The sequence below is a fragment of the Papilio machaon genome, chromosome 28 (genome assembly GCF_912999745.1).
Source record: "Papilio machaon chromosome 28, ilPapMach1.1, whole genome shotgun sequence".
In the NCBI taxonomy this organism is placed as follows: domain Eukaryota; kingdom Metazoa; phylum Arthropoda; class Insecta; order Lepidoptera; family Papilionidae; genus Papilio; species Papilio machaon.
Window position 1 is genome coordinate 3,374,896 of NC_060013.1, and position 20,956 is coordinate 3,395,851.

The following is a 20,956-nucleotide window of genomic DNA, read 5'->3' on the forward strand; positions in this document are numbered from 1 at the left end:
CAAGTTCAGTATTAATCCTTATGTAAATAAATATGTTCATTATCAAGAGAATTTAATATAGATTATATTTGCCCTTGAAACTATATCATTCTGTCTAATAGTATTTAATAAATACATTGAGACATGTCTATATGTTTTCATGTCTAGCAATGCGTATCTCGCGAGGGTTGTGGACAGTCTCGGGGTGGGGGTGGGGGTGTGTGTGGGGGTGAGGATACAGAAGCGCTGGTCAACTTCTCACACCTCAGTACTGGAGATCGGCCGCTGCATTGCGCCGCTGCTAGTGTTTATCCTAAAAGGAAGCAAGTATGTATAACAACGCTATATATTGTTAGAGATAGCTCAGGGGTTAACTTGCAATCTGCAGGTCTTGGGTTCGAATCCCGTCATGTAGCAATGTGTTTTTCGATTTACATATGTACATTTATCCGACATTCTTACTGTGAAGGAAATCATCAGTGATGCTGCACATATCTGAGAAGAAATTCAATGATATGTGTGAAGTCAACTCGCACTTGACTATAGTTGACTATGACATAGTCACATCTAACTTAGGGTAGACTCCGAGCACAGAGAGTGGGGATGTATGAGCTGATGATGAAATCCTCTGTACAGGTGATGGAGATTCTAATCAGGAAAGGTGGTAGGGTTAATGAGAAGAATAAGGAGGGTCAGACCCCCTTACACGTTGCAGCAGAACATGCTCATCTTGATGCAATGGATCTGTTACTAAGACATGGTAAGAAATTACCTACTATTTTTTTTTAATATAAAACTAGATATCGCCCGCGACTCTGTCCGCCCGGAATTAAAACAAATGATAATAAGTAGTCTATGTTTTCTTCCATATTATGTTCTACATCTGTGACAAATTTCATCAAGATTCGTTGTTCTATTTTGGAGATATCTTTTAACATCCATCCATCCATACATCTAAACATTCGCATTTATAATAATAATAGTAACACTAAAGATTTTGAAGTAGAAGAGAGTACAATGTAAGGGAACTTTTTTTGACTTGCTAGAAAATTTGGAAGAGCGTCGATAGTTTAGTAGTCAACTTGATTTGTAATCTGTAGGACTTAGGTTCGAATTCCGCCATGTAATGTTTTTCGATTTACACATGTACATTCCGTTAAATGCACTAGATTACTGTAGTTGACTATGACCTAGTCACACCTAACTTAAGAGTAGGCTCCAAGTTCCAAGAGTGGGGATGTATGAGCTGATGATGATGAGGATTTGGACTAAACATCGAGATAGAGCACCTACTGTATAATTAACACTAGCCACAGCCCGCGAATCTTATCTTATTATCTTCTTCTTATCTTATCTTATCTTCTTCTTCTTATCTTATCTTATCTATGTATTCTTCCGGACTATGTTCTACATCTGTGACTAATTACATTAATATCTATTGAGCTGTTCTGTACATACTTTTTAATCCTTGGGGGCGTTTGAAACCTAGAAGGGGGCGATAAGGGGCCTAAGAAATGGGGGGCATTGAAATTAATTAAAGCAATGAAATTGTAGTTTTTAAGTTTTAGGGCTGAATAAAAATTAGGGGGCTCTGAAATATAATTGATTTTCAAAGGGGGCGGTGAAAGAAATAAGTTTGACAATCACTGGTCTAAACATTCGCATTTATAATATTAGTAACTAGCTGTCGCCCGCGACTCCGTCCGCGCGCAGTTAAAAAATGGGGGGGGGGTTATGAAAAATAGATGTTGGCCGATTCTCAGACCTACTGAATATGCTCACAAAATTTCATGAGAATCGGTCAAGCCGTTTCGGAGGAGTACGGGAACGAAAACTGTGACACGAGAATTTTATATATTAGATATAAATTGTATGTAGGTGCAAAAGTGAACGCGTGTGACTCTCGCGGCGAGAGCGCGCTGTGCGTGGCCGCGCGGCGAGACTCTGCGGCTGCGTGCCGTTTGCTGCTCGCATGCGGTGCGGATGCGGCTCCTGAACGTAATGATACTGCTGATTCTCACGATACAGGTCAGTAATAAACTAAAAAGTAATGATATTGAATCTGGATGGATATAAAGAAAGTATGGATGGATTGTGTGAAAGAGGATATACGTAAGAAGGAGGTAAATCCAGATATGATGTCTGATAGAGATGTATGTATGAGATGTATATACTGTGCCGACCCTACATAGGATAAGGGCAGGTTGATGTTGACTTAAGTACAGTTAAGAATTATTCTTTGGTTTAAGTAAGACAGTAACTGATCTTGGATTTACATCACTGGATTACAGACATCACAGTTCTGTACTGGAATAGTGTAAACCAGGGTTTATAGTCGGAAAAATATATTTCTCGCTTTAAGAAGCTTCTCGCTTATCTAAGTTTAGTTCAGGGATTCCCAAAGAGGTCTAGAACTTAACTTAGAAAGTAGGTAATTTGGGTATGGGGGTCCGAGGTAACAGTTCATTTTGGAAAAGGGGTCATTTGTCCAAAATAGTTTGGGGATCCTTGTTGTAAAGAATGGTTGCGATGCAACAAAATAAAACACTCGGTTTTTCAATATGTTCCGACGGACATTCGACTGCGTAGTGCCGTCCATCAACTAAAATAACTTTATTTCTTTCTATTCAAAAACTACTAATTATAAACACTAAAATATTAAGACGACTTTTAATTTGGTCAACACCAAGGTTCTCGCTTATGGAGATAATCCATCGGACAATGACTCTCGCTTGTAGTAGTTTCTCGCTTTTCTATGTTTGACTTCATATTTAGGATCGAATGTATAGTACTGTAAAATGTATGTACTATAAAATGTCTCAATGTAAAAAGCACTAAAGTTCTATTTTGTAAGCATTTAAAAACAATATATTTACTAAATTCATATTATTAGAAATCATTTTAATGAAAATAAAGAAAAAAAAATCACCGCTTCCTTATTTCCTAACCTTATTAAAAACAAACATTTCATAACTCAGAAATAATGCTTAGTAAATACAGAATCAAATTAAGCGTTAATCAATTCGGCTTATTATTTTAATTAAATCCATAATTAAATCTGAAAACAAAAACATCGGAAGATGCTTGCTAAAATAAAAAATGTCCCTTTCCTTTTTCTATAAAAATATATATATATATATATATATAGATTTCTTTATTATAATACATCTATAAAGCATTTAAATCACCAGTGCGTTCTATCCTTGCTGTTATAATATTTTCAGACGCCATCTTTAAATCATAAACCAAACCGAATTTAGCTAAAATATCTATAACGCATTTAGATATGTTCAACCAACCACCAAATCCAGCCGCTCTATAATCATAAGGGAACACATGATGATAATTATGGTAACCCTCACCATTTGATACGAAACTAACAAATAAAGATTGGACAGGTTTTATATTTTTATCGTAAGGCTTCGTACCAAATAAATGGGCAACACTGTTGACACTAAATGTTGCATGTAATGTTATCACGTGACGTAATATGTTTGTGAAGAAGGAATTAGTTAATGTCTCGCTCCAGAAATACATCGGGATTAATGTAGGTAGGATGTAACAGCACAATCCAATTACGATGATGGCGTATCTGAAATAATAAAAAATGTATTAATTAGCCTTAGAAATGTATGGATTGAAAGTTGTGTATTTTTTTGGATGGATGGATTTTTTAATCTATCTTATCTATATATATAAAAGAAAGTCGTGTTAGTTACACTATTTATAACTCAAGAACGGCTGAATCGATTTGACTGAAAATTGGTGGGCAGGTAGCTTAGAACCAGGAAACGGACATAGGATAATTTTTACCCCGTTTTCTATTTTTTATTCTGCGCGGACGGAGTCGCGGGTAAAAGCTAGTTTAATTATATTTTACTGATTTTTATTAACTTTTTAGTCATCATTCCTGTTCTTATCCAATTATATGTGGAAGCACCAGGTTCTCATCCTCCAGATATAAATACACTAGCTATCACCTGCGATTCCGTCCGAAAAAAAAACTAATTAGTAGTCTATGTGTTCTTCCAAAATATGTTCTACATCTGTAAAAAAATTTATAAAGATCCGTTCCGGAGATAACTTCAAAAAAACAAACATCTAATTATTTAAACATTCGCATTTATAATATTAACTAGCTGTCGCCCGCGACTCCGTCCGCGCGCAGTTAAAAAAAACTTAATATGGGTATGAAAAATAGATGTTGTCCGATTCTCAGACCTACTGAATATGCTCACAAAATTCCATGAGAATCGGTCAAGCCGTTTCGGAGGAGTACGGTGACGAAAACTGTGACACGAGAATTTTATATATAAGATTTTGGGTTAGGCAGCTTGGTGTTACGAATTTTTTTTGGTGCCCATTACTTTACTTGCTATTATAATTATAATGAAAAAAAAATTAAGGCTAAATAAATTGACCGTTGCTATTTATATACAATAATTTAATTTTCAATTAACTTAATAGGTTTTGCGTTTTTTTTTTAAAAACATAATTAAATCAAGAAAAACTATGAATAAATTCATTTAAGTAATGTACAAAGTAATAAAGAACAACAATGTACAATATAATTAGCTTACTAATTTTTTACTTACATTAATTAACCGTGTTTAACCCTTTGACTGCTGATTATAAATGTCTGTGTGTTTTATAAACAAGTGACATTAAAAAAAGTCAATTCCTACTTTTAACAATTTATATTTAAGTTTTTAGTTAATGTTTTGTCGATTTCATATGGATTTTTCTATTCGATACTCATATTTAAGGGGCAAAATAACTGTCCTGTTGGGAAGGGAGGTGTACTAAAGTATGTCTATGTTAGCGGTTTGCCATTATTTAATTTGGTTAACTTGTGTTTAACATAGATATGTTAAACACAAGTTAACCAAGGCAAAGGCATCTGCCTATTTTACGGTGGTTGTAACATATTATGTCACCCATCATTTAGTAATGGCGGCTTGTATTTATCACAGTGTTTTATATTCCACTTGTCAAGCTTTTTCATTTGATACCCATGTTGGTGGTTGTACAAAAATTTGTGACTTTGTAATCCGTACTTGTCGCTTGTCAGGGCAACTGTTATATTTCACAAGCGGTCAAAGTGTTAAAGTAAGTTTATATTAAAGATAAGTCTATGTGGAGGCGCTCCAAGTATTCCTTTTAGCTGATTTTCGTAATTTTAGTCGCCAATACTTAGAACTTTTCAGACAAATAAGTAACAAAATACGTACTTTTGTTGAAACTTGAGCACGGGATTGTTGTAGATGTCGCTCATGTCAATAGTCTTTCCCTTATTCAGCACCAGCGGGTGCTTCCTCACCAGTAGCCAGCCGATGTGGGAGAAGAAGAAGCCACGAGATGCATTATAAGGATCCGCGTCTGTGTCGCTGTACCTATTAAATGATATAACAGTTTCGTAATCTATCCGACTCGAAGGATCATTTAATTTAAATAAACATTACTCTAGTCTATGGACACTCGAAATTCTTTTGAACAGTACTATAGGATTGATTTCTCTCAGTAAATCTACAACAAAGTGGAGACCTTAGTGAAAAATTTACTACTACGACTACTAGGCTCTGAGTCCTCTAGTGGTGACAAAAAGAGTTTCGTATTATAAATATACTTTGTGGTTATTAATTTAAATTTAGAGTTTGGTTGTTGAAATGTCACCCTTAGTTGTTTGTTGTCTATGGGAATTAGTGTGACAAAGTGTTTCTTACTTATGGTGTAGTCTATGGTCTCGTATCCACTCAAACGCGGTACTCTGGAATGCTAAAGAGTTTAGTAGCATAAGTACCACTTGCATAGGTAATGTCGCTTTAAAGGCCTTATGTGCCCACAGTCGGTGCGCCCCCACTGTTACACCGAACGCGCTCAAATGTGTAGTTACATAATCTGTTAGGATAGAAGAGTAAGACGTTACGATACAAGATTTAAAAAAACCGTAACAAGAGAGCAAGTGGCTTCTGATTTCGCTAAAATGGTGAAATCTGAAGTCACCCAACCGCCGCCATATCTACTCTTTTTCCCATCTTTACTAGTAAATGGTGGGTAAGCGAAGAAGACTAGAATTTGGCTTCCAAAATATACACACGTCATTTTTTTTTTTGTATTATGAGGCCAAAGAGCAAGCGGCCGCTTAAATTCGCCAACATAGCGAACTGCTGCTCATAGATATCTGCGATTGAGAATGCGTTGTTTACCTTTAATCGACGGAGGAAACGCACAGGTTTAGGATATTTCCTCTGCTTACGCGTCCCGCCGTCAAATCCATTTCCCCTTCCCATCATTTCCTTATAAATAAAGGGTGCGAAAGGAATGTGGACTAAAATTAGTCCCCCTGCACACACACTCAGTACTCTTTTACAATGGTATATCTCGCAACAACAATATTTGTTTGGTGCACGAATGACTACCTAGAAGACAGGCGTGACGTGGAAGCAATTCCACGCGTCGTCTGACGCGTGTGGTGCACGAGTCCTAATTTTAGTCCTCTTTCCCTTCCCACCTTTTTCTTAGTATTAAAGTATGGGAAGGGGAAGTGGATTTGGCGGAATTTGACGCATAGGAAGGAAATATTCTCTTTCTGTGCGTCCCCTTCTCCGTTGATTAAAGGTAGGCAAGGCATCTGCTATTGCGGATGTCTATGGGCAACGGTTTTCTATTTCGGCGAATTCCGGTGGCAGCTTGCTCATTTGCCACCTCTTAATGTAAAAAAACACTCGTAAAACGAAACGCGGAATTGCTTCTACTTTACGTCTGTTTTCTGTGTGACGTCATTTGTACAGCGTCTTGCTGCGGACTCTATCACTTTTTTTTTTCAAATAAGACAAATATTTTCATACTTACTGAATGCGAATGTTTGCCATTTAGCTTTAGCGAATACGACGTAAAGTCCATAGAATGCAAACACATGTAGTACAGTGTATTTCAATATGTTGGAATAGACGATGTCGTATTTCCTTGGAGCACATTTTGTGACGTCATCTGAAACCTCTGGTAGTTCGGTAGTCTGTGACAATGATGTCATTTGTATTGTGAGATCCTAAAAAATTAGTTTCTTTTATTAAATTCATTTTATAACAATACTAGTAATCGCCCGCGGCTCTGTTCTCGCGGAATCTATATATATAAAAGAAAGTCGTGTTAGTTACACTATTTATAACTCAAGAACGGCTGAATCGATTTGACTGAAAATTGGTGGGCAGGTAGCTTAGAACCAGGAAACGGACATAGGATAATTTTTACCCCGTTTTCTATTTTTTATTCCGCGCGGACGGAGTCGCGGGTAAAAGCTAGTGTAAAATAAATCTTAATTAGTCTATGTGTTCTTCCAGACTATGTTCTACATCTGTGTCAAATTTCATCAAGATCTGTTGAACTATTCTAGAGATAACTTAAGATTAAATATAGATTATGTCGACGCCCCCACAGAATAACCCCGTAATAGGAAAAATCAAAATCTTCAGGAGAAGCAAAAAACCGTATTTCTTTAATAACTTCATCAATAATTATTGTACAAGAATCTTTTAGATATCAAAACAAAGCTAATTTTTATAGCTTTATTCTATTTAATTTTCATTAATGTATTCCGGGCGTATTCTGTGCTATGAAGGAAAAATTATAATACTGGAAATAAAAAAAAGTCTGTTTCAATAAAGACTTTTTATCTCCGTAATTAACATTAAGAAAAATTTTAAAAAATTCACAACGTGTAATAGGACCTTTAGATGTCGAATTCAACGGAAAAGCAAGAACCCGGTAAGAGTGCATTACAGGATTATTCGATGGGGGCGTCGATGTTACACAGTGAAAATATTTACCTGATAATGGACACGTTTGTTGAGTTAAAATTGTTCAGTTCGACGAGAATATTGCAAAATCTCTCAAATTAAAAATTATCAGATGAACTCTTCTTTCCAAGTTACCATTTGGTGTACCCCTATGTATTTCCTTCCTGCCTTATTTGTTGTTTACTGTTTATTTCTTGAATTATTTCTTTATCTTCCCTCAAATCTATTATATTTTTAAGAATTCAAAATGGAGGACGTCCTTTTATGAAATGATAGTATCCTTTATCTTGTCATAGCTAAGACTAAATTATAACTCGATTATGGTATTTGAGAAGATTTTAAATGTAATTAAGTAAATTTTTGATTGTGATTTAATGTCTAATTCCACTGATCAGTTTGACGCGCGCGGCTGAAAAAAAATATACCAATTTAGCCGATAATTTTGACGATGATGTTTGTATAAATCTTTAACATATTGCAGCGAAACCGAATTGTTAGGCAAAGGACATGGAAACCTATTAGATTCGATTTCTTAGATCTAGGCTATTATTACCAGAACTAAAGAAACCACTCTTGGTTACTTTAAAAGGAGTTAATCGCGGGCCATAGTATCGCGGGACAAAGAAAATTATTAATAATTTTCCAATTCCTTAAAACTTTTATTACCACTGTAATCTGTATAGAGATAAGTAATACATAAATATCTAGTAATCCAAAATACTGAATAAAATTAATTATCTCCTTTGGTTTGGGTCCTGTTTTGCTTTGCAGTGGCGTTATTCTTGCTTTTAGAATACCAGTCTACATATCGACGCTGGAAAGCATAAACGCTGTAACCCTTGAAATCGCGAATATGTTTTTCACACGTTAATAATTTCAACCATTATCAAAGGATAATGATTTTATTATAGGTTAGCACAAACTACACAACATTGCTAAATACCGCATGCTTGTAGGCGTATCAGCTCACGAGTTATCATTTTTTGGCTCTCCTGTAAAGTTCATACTTTCGGGGTTACAGCGTTTAGGCTTTCCAGCGACGATATGATGTCGCGCGGCTAACAGCCTAGTGGAAACTATACCTTACTCTTAACATATACGCTAACGAGACTAGTTTACTTTTTTTTTCTGCTTACTTTTCGTTAACTGACCAGCGACTGGAACGGGGCAAGAAAAAATCAGCATATTTTTTGTCTGTTTCGACTGTTCAGGTAAATGTATATCGTAGGACCAATATTATAACTAAGTTTCATTCATAAAATGGTCAAAGTCTTAAATCAATAATTGGTAAAGAAATTTCCAAACTTTTTTTTAAATATTGTAGACTCTTTTCTAAACGTTATTGGTTGAGATGAACCCACTGCTAGTTCACTTCAATTTGTGATTCCCCGTCAGTGGGTGACGAGCAATGCAGTTGAAGAGATCAAACTGACCACCTCAGAAGGTCCATCTGAATCGCTTTTTGGAAGTACTAGTCTAGAACCATTATTGCTCATTTGAGTTATTTTTAATTAACACTTTCAATTTAACATAGTTAAAGAACTCATTAGCAATCGAAAAACATTATCTCGTGTAATTAAATATATTAAATTATAATCTATCTCAAAGACTTATAAACTCGCTATAAACTAAAAAATAAGTAATCAGTCTAGTCAGCTAATAGCATAAAAAAATGATGAATAAAACATGAAATGGTTCAAAGTTCGAATCTAGTTACTCTTTGACCTCGATTAGAAAATAATATACTCTTTGTCAAGTAAACACGCTATATGCAACCTTATACTGTAATTATCTTTGCATATAAAAATTATTTTACGTCATTACAATGTAGTGTAAAGTTCTTAGAAATTATCTGACTCGGTGTATAGACAACACTGTCTGACCCGGTGGGTATAAGTCAAACTGTCAGCACACTAGCGCCTCCCTGTCAATGTCAGAAAAGGGTTACAAGGTCATTTTCGTACTGTAGCTGTCATGTCGTTTTTTATGGTCATGTAGGCCATGTTTTTTATGTAATACTAGCTTTTACCCGCGACTCCGTCCGCGCGGAATTAAAAATAGAAAACGGGGTAAAAATTATCCTATGTCCGTTTCCTGGTTCTAAGCTACCTGCCCACCAATTTTCATTCAAATCGATTCAGCCGTTCTTGAGTTATAAATAGTGTAACTAACACGACTTTCTTGTATATATATAGATATCGCGTTTGGTTCTGTTAGAAAATATATAAAATATCATTAGATGTTGAAAAAAACAAAGCTGACTTCATAAAAAAAACAATCTCTCGACTATTTTGACAAACAGGTAGGTGACTGGTTTAGTCGACTAAAGAGCAAAATGTCGACGTGTTCCTTTGTTGAAGCTCTATGATAATGTATCTCATAAGTCCTAGATCCTAGGTAGAAGTCATAGGTCTTAGATTTCTAGACCGATTATAAAATGTCGTATTTTATATTTGATCGGTAAAATTTTTTTTCTAAAGGTGGGTATTGACTAGAGCATTTACTTGTAACAAAACAACGAGCCGCTCTATGATATGTTGTGGTTCACCCTTTCACGAACCAGACGTTCTTTGGAAACTATGCTTTTACCTGTATCATAGAAATGCTTGAGAAAATGCTCTAGTGTATATTCACCTTAATGTATGAAGTCATAACTTACGTATGCAGTAGAAAAAACTCGGAAGTTTCCATGGCCTTTAAATAAATATTGCATATGCTAATCCTCGGTTACTAAATAATTAAATTAGTTTTTTTTATTTGCGATATTGTTTCAGTTGTCTACGCATCGTTTAATGCTTTTTTCCACCTATTTCTTAATGTTTATAGGATAGAGTCGCCTTTCAATTCATCCAGCTGTTGTTAGATTTGCTGCCGATGTATCACGAAACCGTTGTATCAAATATAAAACAGAATTAATGTTAGGGATGAAGATTTTATTATACACTAGCTTAATCACGCGACTCATTTCGCGGTAGTAAAAAAATATTACTAGGCTTTGTGTTCTTCCACACTATGTTCTTACATCGGACATACATTACATACATTTTTGTAAAGCTAAGTCGGATATCGTCCATTAGTTTACAGCACCGTTCAAATTGAAATTTGGAGCTTATTTCGCGTCTAAACATTGCTCATATAATAATTGTAAGATAAAGAAATACAGTAAAAAGTTAAAATAGTTAATTGACAAAAACTAAAGAATTAATTATTTGTTAATCGCTAAATAGTGTATTTATTAAGAAATTACAAAAAAATAAAGTTTTTTTTAAATAGACAGTTTTTTCGTCTTCTGTAAAGTTGATAAAAATGTCTTATGCAATTTTGTTAGGTAAGGGACGATGTAATAAAATAAAAAGCTTTTGTAATAAAAATATTTATTCTTAAATAAAGTTTTATCTAGTTAAATGTATAAATGCCTAACCATAGAAAACATAGTTCGTTAAACATCATCAACCTGCCCTTATCCCTATGGAGGGTTGGCACAGTATGTACACCTCCATACATCTTACGAATATCCTCTTTCACACAATCCATCCATACTTTCTTTGGTCTTCCTCTACCTTTATAAACATCCACATTCAATCAAGTTTCTTAAACATATTTCAACCCTTTAATCGTACGTTGTTATTAGAAAATACCAGATATCAAATATCGTAATGTGTAGGCCTCCGAAATGCGCTCTCGAAAAATCTATCTATATATATATAAAAGAAAGTCGTGTTAGTTACATTATTTATAACTCAAGATCGGTCGAACTGATTTAGCTGAAAATTGATGGGGAGGTAGCTTAGAACTAGGACATAGGAACTTTTTTATCTTGTGTGCATTTTTTTTATTCCGCGCGGAAGGAGTCGTGGGTAAACGCTAGTAAATGAATAAATACTTATAACGGAAGCAGTTTTGGTGATACATATTTAAGGGTTAAAAATACTCTGTTATCACCACGTTTTTTTATATATCAATAGGTGGCAAACGAGCAAACGGCAAACTGAATTCGCTGAAATAGCGAGGCGACCGTTCGTGTTAAAGGGTTAAAATACGTGTTCAACTAAACAGTGTCTAAACTGTATTTTTTTGATGTCATTAAATATTTATCCCTTGAACCAATGCCAGAAATATTGTATACATTGAATTTCACCTTTTACTATTTATTAATTCACGATATTTCGTGAATTTAAAAAAATATTTTAAACGCATATCTTTATCTTTTTTAATCTTTTATTACCCAATATCACTTCATTACATTTAACAATTTCTACAAAATAAATTTGAAAATGAACAATAATATTGTAATGAAGTCTAGACATAAAATGATATATAATTTTGAACTATCGTCTAACTAATCCCCCAAATATTTTTCCCATCTCCGGTACGTGTTATTCTCGCTGTTATTACATTTTCTGGTGTAAATTTCAAATCGTAAGCCAATCCGAATTTAGCTAATACATCGATAAATAATGTAGAAGGATTCAACCAATTGTTTCCTATTTCTGCTGTCCTATAATCACATGGAAACACGTGATGATAATTATGAAACCCTTCACCACCAGATATTAAAGAAACGAATAAAGATTGCACAGGTAATATAGATTTATCATAAGGTTTAGTACCCCATAAGTGGGCGAAACTGTTTACGCTAAACGCTAAGTGTAGACCAATGACGTGACGCAGGACATTGGTAAAGAAGGCATTGGAGAAGGTCTCGTTCCAGAAATACATTGGGATGATGGTCGGGATTACGTAACAGCATAATCCGATTACAATAACAGCGTGTCTGGAATTTAAAAGAATAGTTTTAGTATAGTGATATTCAAACTTTACAGCGGTTCTTTTTTTAAATATCTAAAGGTGGCAAATGAACAAACGGCCACTTGAATTCGCCGATATAGCAAAGCGACCGCTGCCCATAGACATCCGGCATTACAGATACGGTGACCTTTAATCGACGGAGAAGGGGACGTACTACTATTATTTTGGTACTTACTTTTGTTGGAATTTGAGCACTGGGTTGTTGTAGATGTCGCTCATGTCTACAGTCCTTCCCTTCCTCAGCACCAGCGGGTGCTTCCTTACCAGTAGCCAACCGATGTGGGAGAAGAAGAAGCCGCGAGATGCATTGTAAGGGTCCGCATCTGTGTCGCTGTGCCTAAGGAATAGTCTATTATTTGATAATTTGTCCTGCTTGACGGTAAAATTTCCTATAGATTTATAAGTTGTATTTCATTTCGTTGACAAGCCTTTTTCAAAATTGGTTCTTTGACTATTAGCGCTTATTCAATACAAATTTACGTTTCTTAGTGTATTTCCTATCTAAAGTGTATAAGTTACTTATCTAATCTTTTAATGTCGTCTAGAGTCTAGAGCAGTGTTTCCTAAAGTGGTCGATAACGCCCCCTTGGGGGCGTTTGAAACCTAGGAGGGGGCGATAATGGTCCCAAAAAATGGGGGGCATTGAAATTAATTAAAGTAATGAAATTGTGGTTTTTAACTTTTAGGGCTGAATAAAAATTAGGGGGCTCTGAAATATAATTGATTTTCAAAGGGGGCGGTGAAAGAAATAAGTTTGACAATCACTGGTCTAGAGTATGTCCAAGTACATATCCCCTTTCAATTGTATCCGTGCTTTACTTACTTATGATGAAGTCTGTGATCTCGTATCCAATCAATAGCGGTGCTCTGGAAGGCTATTGAATTGCATAACATTAACGCAACTTGCAGCGGCATTGTCGCCTTGAAAGCCTTGTGCGACCACAGTCGATGTGCCGCTACAGTTATTCCCACGATACTGGCCAGTAGGAATATACAAACTGGAAGTAAAAGTTTTACTAGATGTCTAGAAGTAAACAACCAAAAAAAACTAACTGTGACTTTCGGAGGAAGAATAAAAATCGAATGAAACCTCATTTTTCGTAATCTGTTCAATAGTTTATGATACAAGATTACATTGGATTACAATGGAATTGATGTACAGTCATGGAAATCCTCGGTGTTCCACTTTCAGAACAATTTCCTTGTTCCTTGCAATGAGACAAACCCCGCTTCTTTTTACAAATTAGGTTAGTAGCGCAAACGACGGGATTAAAATCAAAATCAAGTCGCGATGTATAACTGATCAATCTTTTTCGTATATATTTCTTTCACATTCTCGATGTTTACAGGACGTTTAAACGTTTTTTGTTTTTAGTAGCCAATGTATTCTTCCATCTATGCCCTACATGTATGCCAAATTTAATTGTGATCCATTCAGCCGTTTAGGAGATACCTTGAAACAAACATCCATTCATCCATCCATCCATCTAAACATTCACATTTATAATAATAGTAAGATTTTCTATTCAAGTTATTGAAATATAAATAATACTTACATGATATGACTGTCTTCCATTTAACCTCAGTTATCCCAAGATATAATCCGTACGCGGCAAATATATGTAAAACTATATATTGTACGACTCTAAGATATACTATATCATATGTCCTAGGTGCACATTTAGTTATTACATCTGGATCTTGTATTTCCTTTGTAGATATTTGTACCGTTTTAACCAACGGTGCCATTTTTGACTAAAGACAAAAAGCAGTTGATTTGAAACAGAAAACGTATTTTTTTTTCCTTGCTTTGAAAAAAATAAATGATTTAAGGTTTAGGCTCTAGCTCCGTAAGGACGTGTAAGTTAAAGACATCGTTATCAAATTGGGAAAGCGACATTTTTAAAATTAAAAATATTAGGTACCTTTTTAAATGTTCAATATGTCACCATAAAATCAACGGATAGTCACAACCGTTCTGTTCGGAATGAATATCAGAAATAACTTAACCACTTTCTGTAAATTCAAATAACATAAAATTTGCAAGATTATTAAATGATAATGTACCCTGTACATTGTAATTATTTAACAATGTACAGTGTAATTATTATAAACAAACGTATAAAATAATTGTAATTAAAGCGCCTACGTTCTACACAATTAAAAAATAATAATATACTCTTTTAGACATCGACGACTAAGGAAGTTTATAAATCCCATGAATAACACAAATAAAATCCTTTTCATCATCATCTCCCAGACCTTGCATCACTTACGTAGGATCCGCGGACCGTCTTCCAAATCAATCTGTCTACCGTCATCTCCAATTTCACCCCCCTTCTTGATCATGTCACTTTTCTTACATCCATCCAATTCTTACGGTGAAGGAAAACATCGTAATGCAACCTGCACATATCTGAGAAGAAATGCCAAGATAGTCTGAAGTCAAACAACCCCTACTCGGAGCGTGGTTGACTATGTCTTAGTCACCCCTAACTTGGAGTAAGTTTCGATCTCCCTCAGAGACGTATAGTTGGCTGATTATGATGATTATCCATCTCTTCCTAGGTGTACCTCTGGTCTTCTCTGGACTTCCTCTAATATACTCTATTGGTATCTATAACATTTTCATTTCCGTCACACGTACTCTTTTCATCCGTCCCTTTAACAGCCCAACATTAGTACATTATTTTATTATCAATTAATACATAGGAAAATTCGTTAAAATTAATGAAAATCAACACAAATAAAACTTTTAATGCATACTAGCTGTCGGCCGCGACTTCGTCAGTGGATAATAAAGTAAAAAAGCATATGTCTCAAGTTAAGAGAAATAACAAATTGAACGAGATAGATATGTTTTCTGATAACAACTCATCATTTTCATGTCCTCATCCCGTTCTATGTGGTGTTGCATCAGGTTTTAATCCAGATCTATCATTCAGTTATATCAGTCGTCAATCACTTCTGTCTGATGTCACCTTTCACACAAGCCATCTTTTCCTAGGTATACCACTACCGTTGTGCTATGAATGAGGTCATATGCCACTATCGCAAGCAGAATTTTCCAAACCAGTACGACTTAGGGTCCTTCAAGAAGCGAGCGTATCACCATCTCAAAGGCCGGCAACGCATTTGCGATTCTTCTGGTATTGCAGATGTCCATGGGCGTCGATGAACACCTTGGTGTTCCCGTTGTTCGTTTGCCCCCTTCTCTTATAAAAAAAAAAGAATTTTCACACATTGAAATATTGGAACTTGAATGTGGTTTTTATTTCAGGTAGATCTCCGGATACGGCAATACCCGAGGTCACTACTGAATCTCTTGATGCCCAATACATTGGTATGTTAAGATTTTTATCAAGCTTTTCATAAAGAGTACAGCTAACAGACGAGCAAATCTGTAGATTTATGGGTGGTGGTTACAAGTAAAATTAATAGGCACTAGTAGTACGTACTATCTTTAGGCTATATAACGTCTGGCGGTAGCCCGAGACTTTGTTATCGAAGAATTAAGAAAGTATTATTCCCTTGTACATCATCTACCTTCCAGTCAAAGTCCAGTCGAAATCAGTCCATCCGTTCCGGAGATTACCCGGAACAATCGGGCTATTGAATAGACAGACCAATTTTTTTTATAATTGGTTTTTCGTTATCAGAAAATACATTATGTGTACAAAATATGATTTTATTTCGATGTTACATATAGACACTCCAGTTTTGTTAATATATACATATAAAAAATGTTGATACGAGAAAGGTATTAACAACAAATTTAAACATAATATAGTCCCTGCTTATTGATTCTGAGAAAATAAGTAGTCCAAAATGACTTCTTACGTCATCTCAACATAAATCTTACTAATATTATAAATGCGAATGTTTGGATGGATGGATGGTTTGTTTGAAGGTATCTTCAGAACGGATCTCTATGAAATTTGGCATAGATTGTAGATCATTGTCTGGAAGGACAGATGCTACTTTCATGTTTTTTTTTTAATAACGCTTGAACGGAGTCGCGATGGTCAGCTAATTTAAATATGTTAGGAAGTCGGGTTACAAAAATGAAAAGCAGTTTTAAAATACCTTTGGTCTTTAATACAATTGAAAATTAAATAATAACACCATTATATTTATTATTTATTCAAATTTATTTTCAACATTTTTCTTATCACCGAAGCCCCACATGTTTGTACCATCTCCGGTTCGTTCCGCTCTAGATTGGATCATATCGTCGGTGACAGATTTCAAATCATAAGCCCAGCCAATCTTTGCAAAGAAATCAATGAAAATAGTAGTTAAATTTAGATAATTATTCCCTAATTCAGCGGTTCTATAATCCCAGGGGAATACATGGTGATAGTTATGAAAACCTTCACCAAATGCGACGAAAGAAACGGGAAGACTTTGAACAGGTTTGATGGTTCTATCGTAAGGTTTGTTGCCCCATAAATGAGCGGCGCTGTTTACTAAGAATGCGATGTGCAAGTTGAGAACGTAACGCAACACAGCAATGCACCAGGCGGTCTTTAAACTCTCGCCGAAGAAGTACATTGGAATGATTGTAGGTAGGACGAAACAAATTGTTCCAATGAAGGGTATCGCGTATCTGAAATTAAAAAGAGGAATTAAAATCAATATGTCGTTTCACTCTAGAAATGAAGGCTTGGTATATTCGAAGTCTTTTTCAATAAATCTCTTCGTAAATGAACAAGGAACTTTATAAAGCCCAATAATGTTTCGAACTCAAAAAAGAAAACTAATAACATCACATAGTGTCCAAACTTTTTAGACCTTTTTTGGTTTATTAACATTATCCCTATGCTACATAGTTTGTTCCTGCTTATTTATGCTAATTCCTGTAGCCTAAATGGCTTGATTAGTTAGATCTATATATCTTCGGAGTTTTGCATTTGGTTTTTTCTTTAAATTAAATCTTTCCGGTATCGGCTATACAATATTGCTACTCACTCTAGTACGATAATTTTTCTTGTCACCAATATTTCATAATAGACTTACTTTTTCTGGAAGCGAAGCACCGGGTTAGCATAGATGTCACTCATGTCAATAAACTTGCCGCGTCTTTTGACTTCCTCATGCTTTCTCACCAGCAGCCAGCCAACGTGGGAATAGAAGAAGCCTCGTGTCGCGTTGTGAGGATCCGCGTCTGTGTCACTGTATCTGAGGAAATAATATTTTTTTAAAATAGGTTGCTTAGATTTAATTTTATTTGCAATTTTCGAATGATGACTGTAGGGCTCGGAGTCTACCCTGAGTTAGAGGTGACTGGGCCATAGTCAACTATAGCCCAGTGCGAGTTGGTTGAATTCACACATATTATTGAATTACTTCTCAGATATGTGGAGGTTCCTTCATCGTAAGAACGTCGGATGTGATCTGTCCCTTTAAATTTTTTTCGATTGCAATTGGGTTATTATTGCTGTCTCTATTCTTTTAAAAATAATTTAAGGGATGACAATACAAGTATTACTGCTGTTATCCATAGTTAGGTTAAATTTTAACCAAGCATTTGTAGTTTCTAACTCATGTCCAAGATTATTTCGCTGCACAATAAAATGTTGCACATGTATATCTTAAAGGGTATTCTATACTTATTAGAGAATGGTCTACAATTTACTTTTTTAATTTATTTTCTTTCAATTTAGTTCATTACACTCCGTTAGTATTACCTGTGATGCAATCTATGGTCCCTAACCCAGTCGATGGCGGTGTTCTGAAAGGCCAGCGAGTTGAGCACGACCAGTATGATCTGTAATGGCAGCTTGGCTTTGTACGCTCTGTGCGTCCAGAGTCGGTGTGCGCCTGCTGTTATACCAATCGCTGCCAGTGCGAAAAGGATATAGCCTGGAAATTGATTTAAATCAGAGATTTGCAAAACTTTTTCATAGTTCCATTTCCAATTGGTGTGTTAGTTTTATTTCCCGCCACAAAAGTCGTCATTATTAGATCACGATGTCACAAACAGTCTATCCGACTTTAGATTACAAAATATTAGGTCCTTACATATGAAATTGGCGTTTTTCGTACTGGCCACTTTAATCACGAATTTCTCCTCTTTGGTAAGGAATTCCAAATTCAAATTTGTACAGCTATAGACTCATGTATTTGTGGTTCGATGACCGTCATTCATTTGTTTTTTTTCTTCTGTTTTTTCTGTTTGCGTCACTCATTTTACAAAATGGAAAACTTAAAATATCGCATTATTTACGAGTACGAGTTCCGCCGTGGCACTAGTGCTGCGGAAACGACTCGAAGGGTGAATTGTGTGTATGGCGGTCGTGTTGCAAAAGAAAACACAGTTCGTTTTTGGTTCCAACGTTTTCGTTCTGGAAATTTCGATCTGCAGAACAAGCCCCGTGGACGGCCTGAGACTCAAGTTGATAATGAAGAGTTGAAGGCTATTGTGGAAGCGGATCCATCGAAAACCACGTCCGAGTTAGCTGCAGGCTGCGATGTTTGTGATAAAACTGTTTTAATTCACTTGAAGCAAATTGGGAAGATTAAAAAGGCTTGAAACGTGGGTACCTCACGAATTGACTGAAGCAAACCGGCAAACGCGCGTCGACTGTTGCGTTACAATTCTAAACCGGCACAATAATGAAGGTATTTTAAACCGAATCATTACCTGTGATGAAAAATGGGTTCTTTACGATAATCGGAAGCGCTCAGCGCAATGGTTGGATCCTGGCCAGCCAGCCAAATCCTGCCCCAAGCGAAAATTAACCCCAAAAAAGTTACTTGTAAGCGTTTGGTGGACTAGTACCGGTATTATTCATTATAGTTTTCTCAAATCTGGCCAGACTATTACGGCTGATGTCTATTGTCAGCAATTGCAAACCATGATGGAAAAGCTAGCGGCTAAACAACCTAGGCTGGTCAATCGCTCCACGCCACTGCTGTTTCACGACAACGCTAGACCACACACTGCGCAACAGACGGCTACTAAATTAGAAGAGCTTCAATTGGAAAGTCTAAGACATCCTCCGTACTCCCCGGACCTTGCTCCAACAGATTACCATTTTTTTTCGAAATTTGGATAACTTCTTGCAAGGAAAAAAATTCAACTCCGATGGGGCAGTCCAAATCGCCTTCAAAGATTTTATTGATTCCCGTCCGACTGGTTTTTTTAGTAAAGGGATCAATGAACTACCTATGAGATGGCAAAAGTGCATAGAAAATAATGGTTCATACTTTGATTAATTAAATATATTATATTAAAAAATATTCGACTTTTTGTTCCTCCCATACAAAACGCCAATTTCATATGTAAGGACCTAATATCTGGGATTATCATGACAGGATCTCTTTTGAGATCTAAATCCATGTTTTTTATAATGTGTGTTTTTTAAGAAAAGGTAACAAACGAGCAAGCGACCGTTTGGTATTCCATATTATATTTATTGGTAAATGGAATATTCGTGCTGAAACTGTTTAAAACGTAAGTAATACTTACTGAATATAATAGTTGACCAAGTAGCCTCAGTGCATGCTAAGTAAAATCCGTACAGAGCTGTCAGATGTGCATAGCCAAATGTTAAAATATTCCTATATACGATCTGGTACTTTCTCGGTGCTGCTTGTGGAGCGACCAGCTTTTCGAACTCTGGTTCTCGTTCTATCACTTCCACAGATGATACGTCAGGTGCCATTATATCTGAAAATGTAATTAGAAATTTGGTAAATGAAGCTTATAATTGCGACCTCGTGGTTGCGTCGCACCTCTTTGGTTTTTTTATGAAATATTTTTAAAATCAATATCGTTTTGACGTTTTGTTTTTGATACGAAATCTATCTTGTTCGTGTTTTTTATAAAATTCATTGTAAAAATGAATCAGGTCCCGCATCTCCCATTATAGTGTACAAGGTTCCTTATGACGTTAGCCTTCAAGAGTAGCATGAGCACTTACTAAAGCGTGTACCATCTTTTGATTACGTCAGGTTTACGCCCGGTAAAAATTTTCACGGATGTTTTAAATGAAAATAAGTTTTGAAACCAATCCAGTAATAATGAAGTAACAGCCCGTGTCAAAGTTTCAGAGAGAGCCCTCGAACCTAGTTATTTTTAAAAGAAGTTTATGCTAAGAGCCATCTGCGCCCGATCACAAACGGTGTAGTACTCGATCAAAAAAAAAAAAACTTGAAAATTTGAAATACACAATTTAATTGTAATTTTTTTTGTAAAACATACATTAGTTTACGGAATTAAACACTTTTTAAGAATTAACAGCGGTAGATCCCGCAACAACAATATTTGTTGGGTGCACAGATGGGCCGGGTCAACCGTTGCATTACCACGACCTTATAGAAGACGTGGCGTGAAATGGAAGCAATTCCGCGTAAAGTCTGATGAG

General features: G+C 35.7%; 2 protein-coding genes across 2 annotated transcripts in view; one reads left to right on the forward strand and one right to left on the reverse strand.

The window, feature by feature from the left end:
- LOC106709646 (poly [ADP-ribose] polymerase tankyrase) overlaps positions 1–20,956 on the forward strand; it is a 49,686-nt gene that overhangs the window by 7,678 nt on the left and 21,052 nt on the right. The window contains exons 8-11 of the mRNA XM_045684880.1: positions 148–306; positions 616–739; positions 1,858–2,007; positions 15,865–15,927. Coding sequence (XP_045540836.1) covers positions 148–306; positions 616–739; positions 1,858–2,007; positions 15,865–15,927 — 496 coding nt within the window. The remainder of the gene's footprint in view (positions 1–147; positions 307–615; positions 740–1,857; positions 2,008–15,864; positions 15,928–20,956) is intronic.
- Positions 16,715–20,285, reverse strand: LOC106709658 (acyl-CoA Delta(11) desaturase). Its single transcript, XM_014501507.2, has 4 exons — positions 20,059–20,285; positions 18,275–18,449; positions 17,604–17,765; positions 16,715–17,193 (listed from the first exon to the last, which is right to left on the reverse strand). The coding sequence occupies exons 1-4, from the start codon at positions 20,252–20,254 to the stop codon at positions 16,725–16,727; spliced, it is 1,002 nt and encodes a 333-aa protein (XP_014356993.1). The 5' UTR covers positions 20,255–20,285; the 3' UTR covers positions 16,715–16,724.

Excerpts from the sequence above, each read along its gene's own strand:
- LOC106709658 (XM_014501507.2), bottom strand. The coding sequence starts at position 20,254 with ATGGCACCTGACGTATCATCTGTGGAAGTGATAGAACGAGAACCAGAG. Across the intron at positions 18,450-20,058 it reads TTGGTCAACTATTATATTCA|GCTATATCCTTTTCGCACTG; the intron begins GTAAGTATTACT and ends ATCAATTTCCAG. Across the intron at positions 17,766-18,274 it reads GACCATAGATTGCATCACAG|ATACAGTGACACAGACGCGG; the intron begins GTAATACTAACG and ends TTATTTCCTCAG.